The 19,332-nt window shown below is 43.4% G+C and overlaps 7 protein-coding genes across 7 annotated transcripts; 5 read left to right on the forward strand and 2 right to left on the reverse strand.

Annotated features, from left to right (window-relative positions):
- Positions 1–2,825: 2,825 nt before the first annotated feature.
- On the forward strand, positions 2,826–3,254 carry O0I10_012677 (uncharacterized protein; the record flags this gene model as incomplete). Its single annotated transcript, XM_058492566.1, has 1 exon — positions 2,826–3,254. The coding sequence occupies one exon, from the start codon at positions 2,826–2,828 to the stop codon at positions 3,252–3,254; it is 429 nt and encodes a 142-aa protein (XP_058336664.1).
- A 993-nt stretch (positions 3,255–4,247) lies between these two features.
- On the forward strand, positions 4,248–4,940 carry O0I10_012678 (uncharacterized protein; the record flags this gene model as incomplete). Its single annotated transcript, XM_058492567.1, has 3 exons — positions 4,248–4,462; positions 4,550–4,624; positions 4,682–4,940. The coding sequence occupies 3 exons, from the start codon at positions 4,248–4,250 to the stop codon at positions 4,938–4,940; spliced, it is 549 nt and encodes a 182-aa protein (XP_058336665.1).
- Positions 4,941–5,730: 790 nt separating this feature from the next.
- Positions 5,731–5,892, forward strand: O0I10_012679 (uncharacterized protein; the record flags this gene model as incomplete). The annotated part of the gene is made up of 2 exons (XM_058492568.1): positions 5,731–5,748; positions 5,800–5,892. 2 exons carry the CDS (start codon positions 5,731–5,733, stop codon positions 5,890–5,892), a joined length of 111 nt encoding a protein of 36 aa, XP_058336666.1.
- A 3,017-nt stretch (positions 5,893–8,909) lies between these two features.
- O0I10_012680 (uncharacterized protein) lies at positions 8,910–10,646 on the reverse strand (the record flags this gene model as incomplete). Its single annotated transcript, XM_058492569.1, has 1 exon — positions 8,910–10,646. One exon carries the CDS (start codon positions 10,644–10,646, stop codon positions 8,910–8,912), a length of 1,737 nt encoding a protein of 578 aa, XP_058336667.1.
- A 353-nt stretch (positions 10,647–10,999) lies between these two features.
- O0I10_012681 (uncharacterized protein) lies at positions 11,000–12,739 on the forward strand (the record flags this gene model as incomplete). Its single annotated transcript, XM_058492570.1, has 1 exon — positions 11,000–12,739. One exon carries the CDS (start codon positions 11,000–11,002, stop codon positions 12,737–12,739), a length of 1,740 nt encoding a protein of 579 aa, XP_058336668.1.
- Positions 12,740–12,997: 258 nt separating this feature from the next.
- On the forward strand, positions 12,998–14,329 carry O0I10_012682 (uncharacterized protein; the record flags this gene model as incomplete). Its single annotated transcript, XM_058492571.1, has 2 exons — positions 12,998–13,866; positions 13,978–14,329. The coding sequence occupies 2 exons, from the start codon at positions 12,998–13,000 to the stop codon at positions 14,327–14,329; spliced, it is 1,221 nt and encodes a 406-aa protein (XP_058336669.1).
- Positions 14,330–16,728: 2,399 nt separating this feature from the next.
- On the reverse strand, positions 16,729–17,225 carry O0I10_012683 (uncharacterized protein; the record flags this gene model as incomplete). The annotated part of the gene is made up of 2 exons (XM_058492572.1): positions 16,729–16,992; positions 17,184–17,225. 2 exons carry the CDS (start codon positions 17,223–17,225, stop codon positions 16,729–16,731), a joined length of 306 nt encoding a protein of 101 aa, XP_058336670.1.
- Between the last annotated feature and the right edge of the window lie 2,107 nt (positions 17,226–19,332).

The raw sequence follows: 19,332 nt of genomic DNA on the forward strand, positions 1-19,332 counted from the left end.
AAACCCGAAATCGGCTATGAATTGGAAAAGGCTGGCGTTACATCTGATTGGGATGATGTTATCAAGGCTGCTCGTCAAGTCGAAGTCGTGATGAACTAGTATACCAAATCAGGATTCTCAGTGCCAGCAAAACGTGTCATCAAAACCGGTTCAGAAACATCAAGTCAATCGTCCAAGGCAAGTGATGCAGGATCCAAGAGTGATTATGACGCAGCAAGTATTGGAAGTACACTCGACGAATTGGTTTCGGGCATGCGTGCTTTAAAAATCAACCTTGTGGATAAAGCACCTCGTTCAAGACCACCAAATAGAGGACCAATTCGCTGCTTCATGTGTCATCAAGAAGGCCATAAATCGTACGAATGTCCTGAAAACAACAATTCGGGAAAAGTGGCGGGACACCAGTGAATGGAGGCACTGGTGTCGTCAATCCAAAATCCTCCTCAACAACATCTTCACAACAATCATCCGAACGCAAGTCTGGTGCTGTAAACTTTGTTGAAAATGGCGATCCTGCTGAAGTGATGCATGCTCAAAAGAGAACAGCCGATGATGCGTCATTGTCTACTCGAGGTGTTGATAAAGGAAAGCGTCCTGCAAGTGGTCCAAGAGCTGTAGGTGGTGAACCAATGGATGTTGAGGTGTCGAATTCCAATGCTGTTCAACAAGGCAAAACTCCTCGTCCTCGTAAACGTGCACCACCAAGACGATTGGTTGTCAACACTGCCAAAAGAGACTTATGGCGACGATTGGCACAACTCGATTCAGGCTTGAACATGGCGCAATGGATATCTTTAGACAAGGCTGCTTATCGGGATTTGCGAGATGGATTGCGTTATCTTTATGGCCGACGCCCTAAGAATGAAGTCCGCAAGTCCACTGGTCAAGTGAATGCGATGGAAGTTGATATTGGTACTGAAGAAGAACAAGGATGGTCTACTGAGTCGGAATGGTCTGATACAGAAACCGAATCAGTATATAGTGTGGATTCCCTCGACACGGATGATACATTACCTGATTATCCTTACGACTTTACAACCTTACAAAAAAGCAAGCCCATGAAAGCACCCATCGTGATCAATGGCGAAGTTATTGAAGCAACCTTCGACACTGGAGCAAGCGTATCCGTCATATCCAAACCCTTGCCAGAGAAACTTGGACTCAAGCCTAATGGAGATTGTTTGCCGTTATCAACCCTTGGGCAAGCATCAGCAGGCGTTGGCAAGGTTACAACACACGTACCTATCAGAGTAGCTGGAAAGTATCGACCCGAACACATGTGCATATATGATACAGTAGATTGCAGTGAAAGTTGAACACGAAGAAAGAATTTTGGTAGATGAAGCTGTTTTTTCAGTGACGAGAGATTTATTGTTGGATGTTGGCAAAGTAATGTTGGTGAACAAGCTCTTTTATTTTGGAGGGTGACAAGATAATGTTGGTGGGTGATTGTATTAAAGATGGTGGGTGGAGAAGTAATCTTAGTTGGCGGGCGTCGCAATGTTGGCGGCGAGTGAAATAAAGATGGCGGGTGGAGGAATAATTTTGATTGGCGGGCGCGTAATGTTGGTGGATCATTGAAAAGATAGGGGACCACATTTTATATACTATATATACATAAATATACGTAGCTAAATAAGGAAACTGGGTTTTAAATAAAACCCCGACATGGTAACTGCATGCTCCGAAACGATCTAAAACAATCTCAAAAAGCAGTCACATAAGAAATTGATGCCCAATTTTGTACCTAAAGAAGGCTAAACCAAAGCTATACACTTGAGGGACCCTGGCTTATTCGTCGACACTTCTATCAGCTTTTCATACCACTGCTAATGCTGTAGATGAAGAGAGCAAGTCCAAAAACCTTGTAGATGATGAGAAAAACACACCCAACTTTGACCTTCATTTTCTCGACAGCCAATCGCCTAAATGACTTGCCAACCATTGTCGGTGGTGATATAGAGTCGTAGTATTTTGGTGAAAGTGCCAAAATCGCAATACAGGCTTTGACCACTTCTATTTTTGGCGCTTGCGTGGGTCACCAGACCGAAATGTGAGGAGGTTGCTGTCACGCCTTATTCTCTAGTTGCCTTGGGTCTTGCCAAAATAGGAACAGAGCCAAAGAAATGATAATAAACGCCCTCAAACTAATACCAGAATAGAGACGTGTGTGCAGAGGAAGCTTAATGTCGAGGAGGAGTTGTCAATAGAAAGAAAAGATAGAGTTGCAGATAAAAGTTGATATAGAAAGCTGATAATAGAGATGTGAAAAGTGATAGAGAAAATGAGCAGATAGATAGATCACTCGATAAACGAATAGATAATTTATTCACTACGATACTACAAAGATATTTATACTACTTAATACTCAAACTGTGGGAAGGTGTGAGAATGAGACAAGTGTGCTGCATAAAGCAGGATGGAACAAGGTGTCAAGTTGTGGAGGAACTTGAGGCCGCCGACTGGGATCCAATTTGGGGAGTGACTTGCCTCCGAACAGGGATTGTTGGCTTGAAACGGCGTTTGTGCGCTTTATCACCAGCCTTGAGCCCGACCTTGCCAGTTTGAAAGTTTGGTTTAATGGTCAACATCCTTCTCTGTTGACCAAGAGGTATGGGTTCGATTCCCGGGGAGCACCTTTTTTACCATAAGTGATGTCTATATTTTGTTCCTTTTTTGTGTCGTAGGTCATGTGACCACGTGACCTAGCTTTTGCTCGTTCCTCGACACCCTGGAATGACCACTATGCAGGATTTGGTGCGTAAACGTTGGTGGTGGCTCAACATGAAACAAGACATTCAAGAATGGATTGCCCAATGTTCACAATGTCAATCGCTGGTGCTGACCGCAATAATCATCATGCACCTATGCATTTGACCGGGAAATCCCGCCTGCTTTTTCTCGTTGGCATTTGGACTTTATTGGAGAATTACCTACTACCACAAGTGGTAATCGCTCGATACTCGTTGCTGTTGACTACACGACAAATCAAGCCTATTGCTCGAGCTGTTCCTGATGCAACCAGTGAAGCCATTGCCAAGTTCATTCACGAGGAAATTGTTATGCGTTTTGGCTGTCCTGATGAAATCGTAACCGATCGTGGCGCTAATTTTACGGGCAAGTTCTTGGATTACTACCTTGGTCGACTTAAAGCCAAACACAACTTGACTTCGGCTTTCCATCCTCGTTCAAATGGCAAGGTTGAACGTACCAATGGGATACTCAAATCCATGTTACGCAAGTATGCATGGTGAAATACATCGCTGGGATGATTTTCTTGACACCGCTTTGTTTGCATGCCGCATTCGCAAACATCGAACGACACAAATGAGTCCATTTCATGGTGTACGGTCAAGACCCCAAGTTACCTGGGTGATCCATTGCGTCCTCTTATTACTGCTGATGAACCACAAGATGATCCCCAAGCACATGTTTCAAGTCGACTCCCCACACTTCGTTCCTTACGTGATGCTCGTGCCGAGCTTACATAGATGCAAAAGGATCGTGAAAAAGACAAGCAACACTGATTTGCTCACCAAGAAGCAAGTTTATTCGGTTGACGACTTTGTCTTATTACGACACGAAACAAGTTTGGCTTGGAATACAATTGGCGTGGTCCTTACAAGATTGTTGAACGTAACCTTGACACGGATATCTACAAGTTACACAGCATGAATGGTGAAGTACAAGTCTGGGTGCACACTGATCGTTTACGTCCCATTCATATCAACAAGGCCGATGGTAATCCTGACATGGTACGATCCCACTGCTACAAGAGCACGTTGGCGCTAACTTACCGATGCTGCCAATACTATTGCTTCCGGCGTTGGTCGAGGGCGACCAAGATTTTCGGGAGGGGGTGTTGTTCCTTCTAGAACCCTTTTCCTTTGATGCTGGCAATTGCTAGAAGCCCTTTACTAGCATCTTCCACATCATTCATAGAATCCATACATTGAACATATATATATCGTGAACATCCTTAGCAATAAAAGATCATCACTTATCATAGCAACACCAAAAGTTATATCATTGGCCACTGATCTAATCAGCCATACGATAACGACATTTGTCGCAGCAACATACCGGATCTTCTTGATCGGTATTATCTTTTTGTACATCTTTATCATCTTATCTTCTTTATGCTGCGCCCTCCATCATTACTTCGCCACATCCATATTACTTAGCCATCTTGATATACTTAGCCCCATCCAACAATTATAAATAGTGGACCATCTCATTAATAAAACATGATCTTACGTTCTCTTTACTTTATTGTCTATTTGCCTGTGTGGCATCTTATTCTCCTTCGTGGTTCTATTCCTGTGTGTGGTCTTATTCCTTTCGTGGTCCTATTCCTGTGTGGTCTATCTATCCTTCAGTGGTCATTATCTCCTTCGTGGAAGTCGTCTATTATCCTGTGTGGATCCAAAAAGAAAGACGACATTTTTGAAGTTGTGACTTCGTAAGTGAAACTTTTTAGGTGGCTGTGGGGCCCGATGGTTGTTGCTCTCTTCTCTTTCATTCATTGATCATTATGCCTGTTGTTAAGAATACATACGGCAAAGCGTGCTCAAACCATTTGGGATTTCACAAGCAAATTTCCTGATAGTTTGACTGTTGAAAGGTTTGTTTACTTAATTATTTGGGCAATAAAAGTAGTCATGTATTAATCTCTATGCAGATGGTTATACGATGAAGGGATTTACTGCAAGTCGATGAAGTGCAAGGCTGGAATTGACATGAGGCTGATTGAAGTCAAGAAAGATGGACAACCAAACCTCACATGGAAGTGCACCCATCGCCCATCTGCTGCAACCGTCAAAAGAAGTCTATTCGTGAAGGAAGCTTTTTCTCAGGGCTCAAGATCGGCATGCATCAAGTTCTTGGTATTGTGTGGCTCTACCTTTACAAGTTGGAATTCCAGGCTATTCAAGACCTGACGGTGTATCTGCACCAACCATTCGTGCCGTTGTGCGCTTGCTATATCGTTTGATGAATGCCGACATCAAAGACGAAGATGTATCTGTTGGTAGGTGACATCGCTCGTAAGAACGGTGTGCAATCATGCATTGAACATGATGTTTGTTATAGGTGGCATTGACGAAGATGGCAACCGCATCATTGTCGAAGTGGATGAATCTAAGCTCGCAAACGTAAAAGCCACAAAGGCCATCGTGTTGAAGGTGTGGTTGTTGGCGGTGTCGAGCGTACCCTGAACGCAAGATTTTTGTGACAACCATCGAGATCGCAAGAAGGATACTTTGCACCTGATCTTGAGTAATTGCTACTCAAAAGAAGGTGAAGAAATCTTGAACGGACTGTCGAAGGGGTACAATGGTCTCGCACGTATTCCTGGCAAAGGCTACCGCCATGAGACTGTCAACCACGCCAAGGAGTTCAAGACTGTATTGGTGTTCATACAAACACCATCGAAGGTAAAGTACTACATATGATCACGATCTTGTTACTATATGGTAATAATTGGTCATATGATTTAGGAACTCGGAATGGCATCAAGTCCATTATTAAGGCCCGCCACAGAACAGCTCCGATCATGAAGTATCGTCTTGCCGAGTTCATTTTCCGTCGCAAGCATGCTGGGGACCCTTGGGGTGGCATTATCAAGGCATTAAAAGAAGTATCCTTTGACAAGGTTACTTCTTTCGGACGATATAGATGAAGAATTCATCTATACAGAGGTCAAACGGGAACGTAGCGATTTGGATCACGATGATTCGGAGTTCAATGGTAAGTGAATTGACTTGAAAATCTACAATGATTAGCTAAGTCAATGATTAGATAATGCAATGGGAAACCGATACCGAGGATGATGATGACACATACCGTGAATACACAGCTGACTCTCATAGAAAACGCCCTAGAGGCCAATAAAACAAAGTCCATAGACATTTATTTGTTTTACTAAGTCCACTGCAGTCACGTTAGAAGCAGTAATGGAATAGATTAAAAAGTTGCTGTATATAAGGATCGATTAAAAGAAAGGTCATAGCTCGTAATCTAGTGGTAGGCGGAGTTTCGGGGTTGCACCAGCGTATTTGGAGCACCTCGAAGAACATAGTAGGTAATCATAGCCTCGTTACGGCAACATTTTTCCCCACTTGGCAGAAGTAGGCTCTCGACTTAGTAAAAATCCACCCAATTTTGGTAGTTTTTCCCTCATAACATGGGCGCATTTGATTCGATTAAGTTCGGGTTTTTTTCCCAGATTTTGTATTGCGGCGTCCATATGTGACCAAATTTGGAGGAACATCGGAGCATTTCGTTTTTACATCGTATGCCGATATGGTCAATCTGTTTTAAAAAGGAGACGTTTTTATTTCGGCGATTTCTTGCCAATCAGAGGTCGGAGATACAAATGGTTACCAGCAGTGTATTGTCGAGGTCCGAATGTATATATGGGTAAGGTTTTATGAAGAACAAGCGACATTCACAACTTTTTGCAGTGCGTAGAAATGTGGTCCCCTTATCTTTTCATTCAACCATGTTGGTGGGTTGGGAATAAAAATGATTGAGGGTGAAGTAATTTTGGTTGACGGATGTCGTATTGTTGGTGAGTTGGCAAGAGAATGATGGTGGTGGTAGGAATCAAGATGGTGAGGGAAGGAGATAACATGAAAGGTGAGGATAACGATGGACGCTAAGAATAATACAAGCAGCAACTAGCAAACATGTTGTATGCATGATCCAGAAGGTCCGCTTGGCCACACATAAAAAGTTGATCCCTCACATGTCTTCGTGCTCCTCTTCCTTTTACCATCTTGTTCCGCTCTCCCATCTTGCAAGCGGCATTCAATTTAGTCATTGCTGTGGATTGGGTGACATACTACATGTGTTGGAAAGGCATTATTGCAGAGTACACAGGCGATAAGGAAGTTTGCGAAAGACGTGCCGGTGCCGTTTGTGTTGCTAACGCGAACCTTTTTCCTCTTCTTACGGATAACAACAATCAACAACATTGTCATTACACACGCTTGAACACGGCATAGCATGACAAGGTACTATGGCAGGGTTATGTGGAAGTCGACTAGCACAGCTAGCGAGTGAGTTGGATGTGACAGTATAGCAGGGCGAGCTCGTTTCGTTTTGCATATCAGTCTGTTGCACGATTAACAACAAGACATACACGATCTACCATCACCATGGGAAATGAGACATAGTACTACACATGTAGAATCACGCATTTGGATGTTGGATGGCAATAAATGGTTCAGAGGTGATGCACGATGGATCGGATTGCTACCAAGTTATGATACATGATGGCATATGGTAATACATGGATCATGGGTGACCAATACGAAGGTTGGAAGATGGCTAGACTACACAATAGCAACGAGCTTTTTAGATGCTTCATCATTATCCTCTCACCCTTCATATTATCTCCTTCTCGCACCATCTTTATTTCTCCCACCACCATCATTCTCTTGCCAACCCACCAACAATACGACACCCGTTAACCAAGATTACTTCACCCTCCACCATTTTTATTTCCCAACCCACCAACATTACGTGCCCGCCAATCAAAATTATTCCTCCACCCGCCATCTTTATTTCACTCGCCGCCATTGTTCTTCTGCCGGCCCACCAACATTGCGACACCCGCCAACCAAGATTACTTCTCCACCCACTATCTTTAATGGGTATCTTTTACCTCCCGCTACTAGATCTAGTAGAAACTTCACATTATTTTTGGGAGACGACAAGTGATGTTTGGAAATTGAGGTCTTGATATCAAGTGCTTTGGCTTGTGGGCTTTTGGTATCTTGATAGAGATTTGCTATACGTCATGTGTGGAAGCTGTATGAAACCATTGTTAGTGACCGGGTCATTACCATTTTTGGGAGCTACTAGATCTAGTAGTTTTTCAAAAGCATTTTTCCAACACAAAGAATCAACGTAACAAAATGCGGATAGGTTGTAAAGATGCTTCAACTTATGTATATTTTATTAGATATTAATAGAAAATGCGTAGACCTCTTTAAAGTGCTTGGAAGAACATTCAACGCAGAGACCTTCACTTTGGTTGCACACACACATCCACGTAGATTTCTTTCCGCAAATCCGGCAAGTCATCTGGCCCGAATAGTACTTACCATCCTTTGCAAGCTTCCTTCCAATCTTTTTCATATCATGCACATCTCCAAAGGTAGAAGTAGGGATGGGCATTTATTCGATTAATCGTCATTCGACTTGATTTGTTCGAATAAACCAGAATGAGAATAAGATTTGATCGACTCGAATAGAATAAGAACAACCAAACAACCTCTCGAATAAGCCAGAACAAACAACTTTTTATTCGAATAACTTTAGAACAAAAAGGCCCTGTTCGTCATTCATTCTGTTATTCTATAAACCCCGATGGCGGATCCCCATGTCCATTGAACTGGCCCTTTTGAACGCTTTTTCTTTCGTGGCTTCACTATCACGTTATGTGCACACTACTAGTTCATGTGATATATGAGTATTTTCGCTTCATAGGTGTATTTCCATTTGTATTGGATGCAGCTGACATTGTCGTTCACATGCATCATGCATGTGTATCCACTGCGGAGTGTGCCCCCACGACCATAGATGTGCGCTGGTGACTTGGTTGGCATGGCAACGTGTTATCGGAGCGGGCCTCTTACGATCTGTGAACCTGAATGTGCAATGGAGTGACACGCAATGGCATTGGCATTGAAACCTGTAGGCATTGTATACCGTCCGAGACCCATTCGCGAATAATTCTGAAACAAGAGGTGGTCCATTCGAACATATTCGAATAACGTTATGCAGAATAGAATAGAATAAGAATAAGAGTTGAGCAACCCGAACAGAATAAGAATAAAAGTTTCTTCATTCGAATAGGCCAAATTAATCCAGAACATGTTCGATTAATCGGATGCCCATCCCTAGGTAGAAGCATTATTTTCGGTGCTGTACGGATCATACTTGTGCACCAACTCACTAGCCAATCGGTCGCGAAACTGAGATTGGGACATGTTGCGAAGATTTTCGGGACCAAATGCCCTCCAAGCGAGAAATGCATTAGCTTCTGCAACAGCCAAGAAAAAAGCAAAAGAACGATGCTGCCAGGTGTTGGTACCGATGACATCGTGGTACGAAAACATGTTGTCACGGATGTTGTTGTTGATATGAATTGCACCTTTGGCTGCATTGTAATCATCGAAAACGACTGCTCGTTGGAATTCCACACGCCGAGACTGATTGTTCTCCTTGACAACATGTGACACAATTGAACCAGGGATAGTACTGCTGCAAGTGCTGATAAGGCATTGAGGTTTACGATCTCTCAATGCAGCGATAAACATGGGAACAGCGTCGATTGTTGCCACTTTACACACGTGTGATCCGTAGGTGCCAGGCAAGTTGTCAATGATATCTTTGGGTACATTGCGTGGCCAGTACTTTCTTTTTTTCAAAGCCATGATACTGTAAAGCCCTTTCTTGCGCAATGCAGCAGCGACAGCAGGTGAGCCGAACCAGGAATCAGCAACGATTGTTCTACCAGATGCGAACCATGGCTTAGTCAATCTAACAATGCAACCACCTACAGCACCAAGGTTCGAAAACTCTTTCCCGTCCTGGTTTTTCTCACTGATATCAAGTCGCAGCATGATGTTCGTGGTAGCATCGGCGATATTCTTGAACTCTTGGCCTACTGGGTGAGGCTTTCCCAAGATCTTTTTGACATTAGGCATACGGGATACCTTACCCAACCACTGATTCATGGACTCATCAATCGTCAACGTCTTTCCAGGGATCATTGATGCTGCGAGATTGTCATTGTAGGCATTGAGATACCCACGAATGTCCACCAGCGGATCAGATGACGCATTGATCACCGTAGGATGCTCCAAGGTATGTGCCTTCAAGATCATCTCAAAACGACGTCTTGTCATCCATCGCGAAAAGTTGACGGGTGTCGTGAAGAGGAAAGAGGGCGCCGTTGACCAATATTTACCTCTGTCACTCATTGGGATCAATAGCATAGATGTCCACAAACCAATCCATAGCATGTATTCCTCCAACGTGAGATCTTTCCAATATCCAAGTGATAAAATTGCTGCCTTTGCGATGATAGCAGGAATCACATGGCGCGCAATATGATCCATCGGAAGGAAATGCATGAACATCTGAATAGGGCTGCTGTAAGCTGCGTTCGTGAGGGTGATCTGGGAATCTTGCATATATGAGAGGTTCACAAGGCGTGCATCAATGGGCACCTCTTCATCAGTCCATTGATTGTTCTCATTTTCCACAGGATTGGCATCATTATTGTTATCATCATCATCACGTACGTCGCTGCTGCTGTCGCTGTCATAGTCGACAAGCCCCGCAACGCCATTTGTTTCAGGCTGCTGTCTTGTTGCAGGAGCAGCTGGCTCAAGATCCTCGTACTTCAGAGAACCAAACTTGATCTTGGCTTGCAATCCAGCAAACCCGTCGACCTCAATCACGGCAATGGACGATTGTCCTTCGATCTCAACACCAGTAATAAGGCCGTACAAACGTTCCTGGCCCGTTTTCGTCGTATTGAACTTTTTGGCTTCGTCCAAGCGCTTAAAGGCACGAGGCAAAAACGATACTCGGACACCAACGGTGAATCTTGAAAGGTTCTTGGGCATAGTCTTTGTCAATTGAATAAAGCGAGAAGGAATACTGCTATAGAGGTGAAAATGGGTGTGAATATATTTCAGGGGTGGCTTTTTGCTGTGATGCTCTTTTTGGACGCGTTTACTTATAAGGATTACGCAGCAATCTTTATTTGAAATCACTACTAGATCTAGTGGAGTTATAATGTATTGGTTAATACAACCACCCACCAACATTATCTCGTCACCCTCCAAAATAAAAGTGCTTGTTCACCAAAATTACTTTGCCAACATCCAGCAATAAATCTCTCGTCACCAAAATTCTCTTTTCATGTTCAACTTTCACTGCAATCTACTGTACTCCCCGCCCTATATGTTTGATAGGAATGATATGGTTCCGTGCTCATGGTATACGCATCGACCACACCGATTGCAGCATTATCATTCCTATCAAACATGGCAATGGGACGGTGGTATTGTATGGCAATGAAGCTGAAGACCAGGACGGCGCGTTTGAAGACAAGGAAGCAGGAGCCGTATTTGCTGTGAATATCTTTGGTGGTGACGATGCGCAAGTGGACAAGATTGAGGAGCAAGAGCATGCTGGCATTTTTATGACAAGTGTCGCTGACAAGTCTCATTGTGCTGTTGACGAACCACCGGACAACGATGCAACCAGGCTTTTGCGTTTTTACAAGGAAGAGTTGCTAGGAAACGCGAGTGTGGCTGAAAATGATGATGTATCAGTGCCGGCGGAGATCAACACCCTTTTGAGCCAATACCATCATTGTTTTGTGGAACACAGTGGTTTGGGTCGTGTAAAGGGTTATGAACATCACATTCCTTTGCAAGACACAACCCCTGTACGATCAAAACCATACCGTCTTACGTGGGAAGAAGAGGATCACTTACGCAAGGAATTGGCAACCATGACAGACCTTGGGCTCATAAGACCTTCAAAAGGAACCTGGACCTCCCCTATTTTCTTTGTTCGAAAGAAAACCGGTGAATTACGACTTGTCATCGATTACCGCCAAATGAATTCGAAAACGGTTAAGGACGCTTATCCACTTCCCCACTTGGATGATCTACTTGGGTCTATGGCTGGAGCGCAAATCTTCTCGACATTGGACGCTGCCAGTGGGTATTGGCAGATACCCTTGGCTCAGGAGGCTATTGAGTTGAGTGGTTTTGTCACAAAATACGGGACATACGAGTTTACAGTTATGCCATTCGGCTTGACATCCGCCCCAGCGTGCTTCCAAAGAACCATGACAAGTCTTCTTGGACCCTTTATCAGCAAATTTGCTTTCGTCTTTATCGATGATATTATCATCTTTTCTTCATCACTGCAAGATCATGTCAACCACCTGGAACAAGTTTTACAAGTTTGTGACCAAGCCGGTTTACGTTTGAAAAAGGCCAAGTGCGATTTTGCTCGATCCTACGTTGAGTATCTCGGCCACATCGTTTCAAGTGAAGGCTTATTACCATCCCCAAGTAATGTCACCAAGATCCGCAAGATGCAAGCCCCTCAAAACATTGATCAAGTACGATCCTTTATTGGAATGGTGAATTATTATCGGCGCCATATTCCTGAATGTGCTCAACTCTTGCACCCCATCTCTCGATTGATACGGCGTAAAGGAAGATTTTATTGGGGACCCGAGCAAGAAGCTGCTTTCACACACATCAAGATACTTTTGACAGGGCCACCAATTTTGGCGTACCCGGATCGCAATCAAGTACCCATCTTAACAACGGATGCTTCTGGTGAAGCGTTAGGAGCCATCTTATCCCAAAGTCCCGATGGAAGTGACGATGAGGAAACAGTGGTTCCATTCGAATCACGTGTCTTACGTGGACCTGAATTATCTTACGCTGCTGTTCATCAAGAGGCACTTGCAATTGTATGGGCCGTGAACAAGTTTCGTCATTACCTATCAGGACGCCATTTCATTCTTCGTACCGACAACTCTGCTTTGACCTATATTTTATCCAACGACAAGCCCAGCCCCAAGCTGCAAAGATGGGCAGCCGCTCTTTTAGAATACAACTTTTCGATTCAACATCATCCAGGACACCGCAACCCTGCCGATGCACATTCAAGGCTCCTTCCTTATTGAATTGATAATCGAGTACCCATTCCATTCCTTATGATGCAATTACTTATTTCGATGATTATGATTACAAATGTCGTGATGTGCTGATATGACTTCGTTTTATGATTATATAAAGACTTTATGATGATGACAATAAAAACTTATCTATCTCTTCCTCGAACTTTCTTTTCATTACCTTGGCTATTGTTTAGTTCTTATCCTTTACAACATTTAAAGGCGGCGACAATCGCCTTCTTTTCCTTTCTTTCTATTGATTCCAACATGGAGTATCCTCGCTATTTAGCCTTGTATTATTACATCACCGAGAAAAGATACCCATTGAATGTTGACGAGTCGACCAAACGCAAGTTGCGTTATCAAGCTAAACGTTTCGAGGCGTACCGTGGCAAGTTGTATCGTAGCTCTGATGACCCTCAATTCTTTGGCCCCGAGGTTTTACACGAAGGAAATGTGGATGAAGTTATTGCTCAAGTACACAATGAAGGCCATTTTGGAGAAACCAATACATCGAGACGCATTCGAGAAAACTTTTGGTGTCCAAGTTTATCGCAACGTGTCAAGGAGTTTGTCAAGAGCTGCCAAACATGTCAATTCCGTCAACGAGTACCAAGGCGTAGATACGCACAAGCACATCCCATTACTACACCCTCTCGTCCATTCTTCATGATTGGATGTGACGCTGTAGGTCCCACCCAAGAACCAACGAAGCATGGCAATCGATATCTTTTAGTTGCAGTGGATTATTTAACAAGATGGCCGGTTGCTGCTGCAGTCCCAAACATAAATGAGGAAACGACGGCTGATTTTCTTTTTCATCAAGTGGTTAAAATGTATGGCGTTCCATCTTACATACTGACTGATCGAGGCTCGAATTTTACTTCTGGATATGTACGAGAATTTTTACGTGATATGGGTTGTCGCCATGTTACAACCACAGCATACCGACCACAGAGCAACGGCTTATGTGAAAGGTTAAATCAAACTTTAACGCAAACGATTGCCAAGATCGCTCGTGAAGAAGATAAAACGGACCATTGGGATGAATACGTTGACATGGCGCTGTTGGCTATCCGCACGATGCCAAATGAATCCACCAAGTACTCCCCTTCGATGTTGCTATTTGGATATGAGTTACGGACCCCTGCAACTTGACCTGCCCCTCGTATGGATTACGTTGAGGGTGAAATTGAAGTTGAGATCGCACAACGAATACAAGTCATCAAGTATCTTTCGGAGACTAGTCGTGAGGTAGCACGTAAACAGGTGAAAGATCGACAACTTCGTGACAAGCGTCGTTATGATCAATACGTAGCACCTCGTAAACGCTTTCGGATTGGTGAACAAGTTTTAATGCGAGACAAGGCACCTGTTGGAAAATTTAGTGACAGATGGATTGGGCCCCCTGTTGTAACCAAAATCAACGATCATGGTACTTACCATTTAACGGGACCTTCATCAAGGAAACTCGATGGCGCTGTACATGGTGATACGTTGGTACCATTCTACCAAAGGAAGAACATGGTACCAGATGTTCAAGTTCAACGTGCCGCGCAAAACTTTCAAGCATGGATTGATCGTTCAAGCAGAGAGTAGTCTTTTGGGGTAGTAGTTTGGCTTTTCGGCGGGAGAATTGACACACCTAAAATCGAATGATATGCCAAACTACTACTACCTATGGTAAAAATTATGACGTCAAGATCGTTTTCGAAGCCTTACACGTGATGTCCTCTTTGTTGTGAACGATCCTTTTCGGAATCAAGTTTTGCCTTTGACTTTCCATCAACAACATAGACATTCCCATCTTCTACTTGGACACTTCCATTATCCACCACAACACCAACCACCTTTGCAATTACATAGACTTTTCCTTTATTCTTCTCTTATACTTGTAATCGTTCATCAGTGCTATATTTTCTATAAGCTATTTAAACCCTTCTCTTGCAGTAATAAATCATCATCTTATATTCAGTGTAATATCTTGATCTACTCTCATCTTCCTTAGTCTTGAATTCCTTCCATTCTTGGCTAAGTCATTATCTAATCCCGCTCGTTTATTACACTCTTAACGATCCTTGACGTTCCCCACACACTCCTTTGCCCTTCCCTTTTTAGAACCCCCGACGCCCCGTATCATGCACCAACACTTCCACGTCATACTTGTTTATTTTTTTCCCTGTTCCGTTTTCTTGTTTCCTTTTCGTGGCTTTTCTTCTTACTCATCACTTTTGTTATTACTTGCTTCCTTTTGACCTTCACGACCTTTCACTTTCAGCACATTCCACTTTACTTCTTATGTTATTCATTCACTCTCTTACATTGGCACAGTACAACAGCACCACGATTGCACCCTGATCTCAAACGTCATTGTCAAGCACCATGTTCACGATTCTCTTATCATCTTTATCACCCTTTCGGTGGCCCCCGAATGCACCATGACCAAGTATTATCATTCAGACACGCTATAAGTTAAATCCAGACACACTAAAGACAAGCACACACGTATACACACACACACACACACACACACACACACACACACACGCACACGCACACAAGTACACATACGCACACACATGTCATCATTATCATTATCATTATCATTAGCATCGTTGTATCAATCATCTTAGTATAAAAAGGCTCGAGTATTGAATAAAGAAGGATAAGCTTGTTGAAGCCGAAGATTGAGATTGTTTTCTATTGTTGATCGCTGACTACAGTGCGAACGAGACCTTTTATCCCTTTAGATCTTTCATTTCCCTCTCTCTATTGTACCCTTGAATCCCCCCTTTGATTATCTTTTCGATTGTTCATTGCAGGTTGATCTTTCAGTCTACAGTGTTCACTTGTTTATTCTTATTTGATTGCTATATCATTGTATTTCTATTTGCCGGCGAAGTCTTTATCATTTTACCTACCCTATACACCCAACTTACCTTCCCGGATATTCTTACATTACCCCTAGCACCACACGTGTCATGGCAATCCCTTCATTTTCACACATGATGATCCCGCTAACACAATGGTATCTCACAGGGGGAAAATGTTCGTGTTAAACGCGTTTCGATAGTGTTTTTGCGTGTTCATGGATGAAGAGCTGTAAGTGAAATCTCTTCCTTGAAATGGAAGGTTGAAGGTGCTGGCATTCATTTTATTACTTTTTGAGGATAACTTGTGCATCCATCATCCATCCATCCACCGCTGCATCCATCCATCCCCCACTGAGCGGTGGGACTTAGAAAAAATTCACTTGATTCCTCCCTGCTGAGCGGGCAGCACTTCGAAAATTTTCGCTTGATTCCCCCCCTACTCTACACTGAACCCATTCCCACCCCGCTGAGCGGCTGGACTTAGAAAAATTCGCTTGATTCCTCCCCATACCTTCCCTGCTGCTGCTACACACACCTACTTATTTTTTACGCATACACACAACACTACTTTCATATCATTCTTTCGACTATACATGTTTGCTTTATCAAGTATTATTTGCAACAACTATTGGAAGCTATAACGCAAGTGCATTTGGCCTGACAATACAATACATGGCGTGCATTACAGCTTGGAAGGTGAATGGCGACTGTATACTATTATTTTACGCCAATGCACTGTTACTCAACTCTACCCACCAACACTCAAAAGCACGTACATATACCTTTGGGGCAATACACGTATTCAAGGAAGAGGAAAAACAAGAAGAAAACAGGTGTCAATGTAGCTTGGAAAAGCGAATGGCAGCTTTGAACTTGTCCTTCAACATTACTTTTCAGCCTTGGAATTAGCACGCCGTACAACGGAAGAGTGAGTAGTTGGATACTTGAACTTGTCGCGAGCACGTTGTTGTGAAGCATATAATAACAGTGGAAGTAATGTAGGCAAGCAATGGACGTGGTTGCTATGGAATGGAACTTGCAATGCTGTATCATAGACGACAAACGTGATGTGTTTCCATGGATACCATAAAGATAAGTCAAGACAATATTTTAAAGGATATATAACTAATACTCTGATTTTATTTTGCGAGGTAGATACTTAACAAGAAGGTGGTCATCAACAAGATTGCTGAGAGACACAACACTATGTATATAATGTACCGGGATGATCGAGAGCATTGATATCGGTTGCGTGGTGGCCTGACAAGCGGATAAACCATAAATATGGTGAGTGGGCCAAGCATGGCGAGATGGATTGTACCATTCAACAAATGCAAAATGGTAATCCTCGTCTTGGAAGCGATGAGCAAAGTAGGGATGGGCATCCGACTAATCGAACATGTTCTGGATTAATTTGGCTTCTTCGAATAAATAAACCTTTATTCTTATTCTGTTCAGGCTTCTCAACTCTTATTCTTATTCTATTCTTATTCTGTATACGTTATTCGAATGTGTTCCAATGGACCACCTATTGTTTCAGAATTATTCGCGAATGGACTCGGACGGTATACAATGCCTACAGGTTTCAATGCCAACGCCATTGGGTTCACTCCATTGCACATTCAGGTTGACAGATCGCAAGAGGTCCGCTCCTATAATACGTTGCCATGTCAACCAAGTAAGCAGCCTACATCTACGATACGCGTCTGAGGTGTTTTCTTTAGCTAGTTGTTCGGGGCATACTCCGCAGTAGATATGCATGATGCATGTCAGCGACAAGGTCAGCTATACCCAATACAAGGGGGAATACCTATGAAGCGAAAATACTCATATACGACATGAACCAGTGGTATGCACATAACGTGATAGTCACGCTACGGAAGAAAAAGCATTCAAAAGGGTCAGCTCAATGGACATGGGATCCGCCATTGTGGTTTGTAGACTAACAGAATGAATGACGAATAAGGCCTCTTTGTTCTAAAGTTATTCGAATAAAAAGTTGTTTGTTCTGGATTCTTCGAGCGGTTTCTTATTTGTTCTTGTTCTGTTCGAGTCGATCAAATCCTATTCTCATTCGGGTTTATTCGAACAAACCATGTCGAACAACGATTAATCGAATAAAGTGCCCATCCCTAGAGCAAAGTAGTAGAGCGGGCGAGCAGGAGCAAGATGTCGTTGACCAGTTGGAGATTCCATGGTGATGGCAATGGTACAACCGAGACGAGTTTGTCGTGACGCCATGGATAAGAACGTTTGGCCAAGTATGTTGATTTTGGGTATTTTCTGGATTCTGTTGTTGACATGCACCTTGTTTCCCACTTGTGTTTCAGTGAAAGGGATAGGGCGGCAGACTCCATCAAAAACGCTCTGATAATATGCCACAAGACACTTGTAATGGCTGTCATCCATGAACACCAAGTCTCCAGTTGCCAATGGTTGTGATGAAGGAGGAAGAGGTTCCCATCCGCTCGCCTTCTTGTAGTCATGAGGAAGAGGTGTAAGTGATGCATGCCTCTCGAAAGCAATAAGGTCGAACGAAAGGTTTTTCAAGGCGTCGTTATTGGTTGGCGATGTAAGGAGTCGAGCAAGTTTATAAGCAAAGGAGTCGGCACCTGCTTCAAACATTGCGTCTGTCAACGTGCTGCTCATGGTGTCCCTCAAGAATCGCTTCATGAAGGTGACCTCAAAGCGATCCTTGCTGTTGGTGTCTATGTTCTTGATGATGCCGTTGTACCTCTCGAAGCTGAAGAGCCAAAAACCATACACCGGTCCAAAGTCTCGGATAACCTCTCGAAGGTGACAATGTAAGTGCATGTTTGGTGTGATAAAACCATCGCCATACAAATTGACACAACCTCTGCAAAATGCAAGAAGAAGGTCATGCGCCTCGTCGATTTCGTGATACGTGATGGATGGTTGGCATAGTAGCGTCACAGCTTGCACGAAGTGGAGCCAATTTTGGAGGTGGTTGGAATCAATCTTCTGAATAAGCAATGGCACAGAATACAAGATGGTCCAAGAACGCAACTCGTCTGAAGTCATACCAGCGAAACCAGATCTGATGTGACCAGCAGCAATCAGATATCCAGGTGGAATCGACATCGAACGAAGCTCTATCTCCATGGCCTCAAGTTTGCGCTTATCGATCAGTCCTTGCTTAATCCAATGATGGGTCATCCTGCTTGCTGTCCCAGAGAAAAGATTGTGCATCGGATCGATGGTCGTGCAGCGGATTGGATCAAAGTACTTGAGTTCATGCAACATTGTCATTCTTGTGCCATATCGTCGTTCATGCTCTTTGCGGGCTTGTTCAGTTGTCAATCGGCTCCACTCAAGTGCCCTTTGGCGATTTTGCTCCTTGGTTCGAGGTCTCCATTGGCGCATATCAAAGTTGGAATAATCACGGGACAAAGCATGCCAAGGGTTTGTATCCCATTGATTGGCACACTTGTCACAACCACATGTGGCACCTGGTGCGGTGAAACCACAAACCTTTCGTGAGGCAGGGATATCACATGCAACGAAGAAAAGAGCAGCACGAACAGGGACTTTTCGACCATTTGGCAGAGTCACTTCGATACCATTCGCGTACAATTCCTTGAGATCCTCAACAATGAATCTACAAAGCAATGAATGGTATGTCAGTATCGTGCATATACAAAATGGCAAGATGATGATGATTTACAGGATTTCCAAGATGAACAGGGACATGAGGATAATGATTTCGTG

Source organism: Lichtheimia ornata (assembly GCF_029851405.1).
Source record: "Lichtheimia ornata isolate CBS 291.66 chromosome Unknown scaffold00146, whole genome shotgun sequence".
Classification (NCBI taxonomy): domain Eukaryota; kingdom Fungi; phylum Mucoromycota; class Mucoromycetes; order Mucorales; family Lichtheimiaceae; genus Lichtheimia; species Lichtheimia ornata.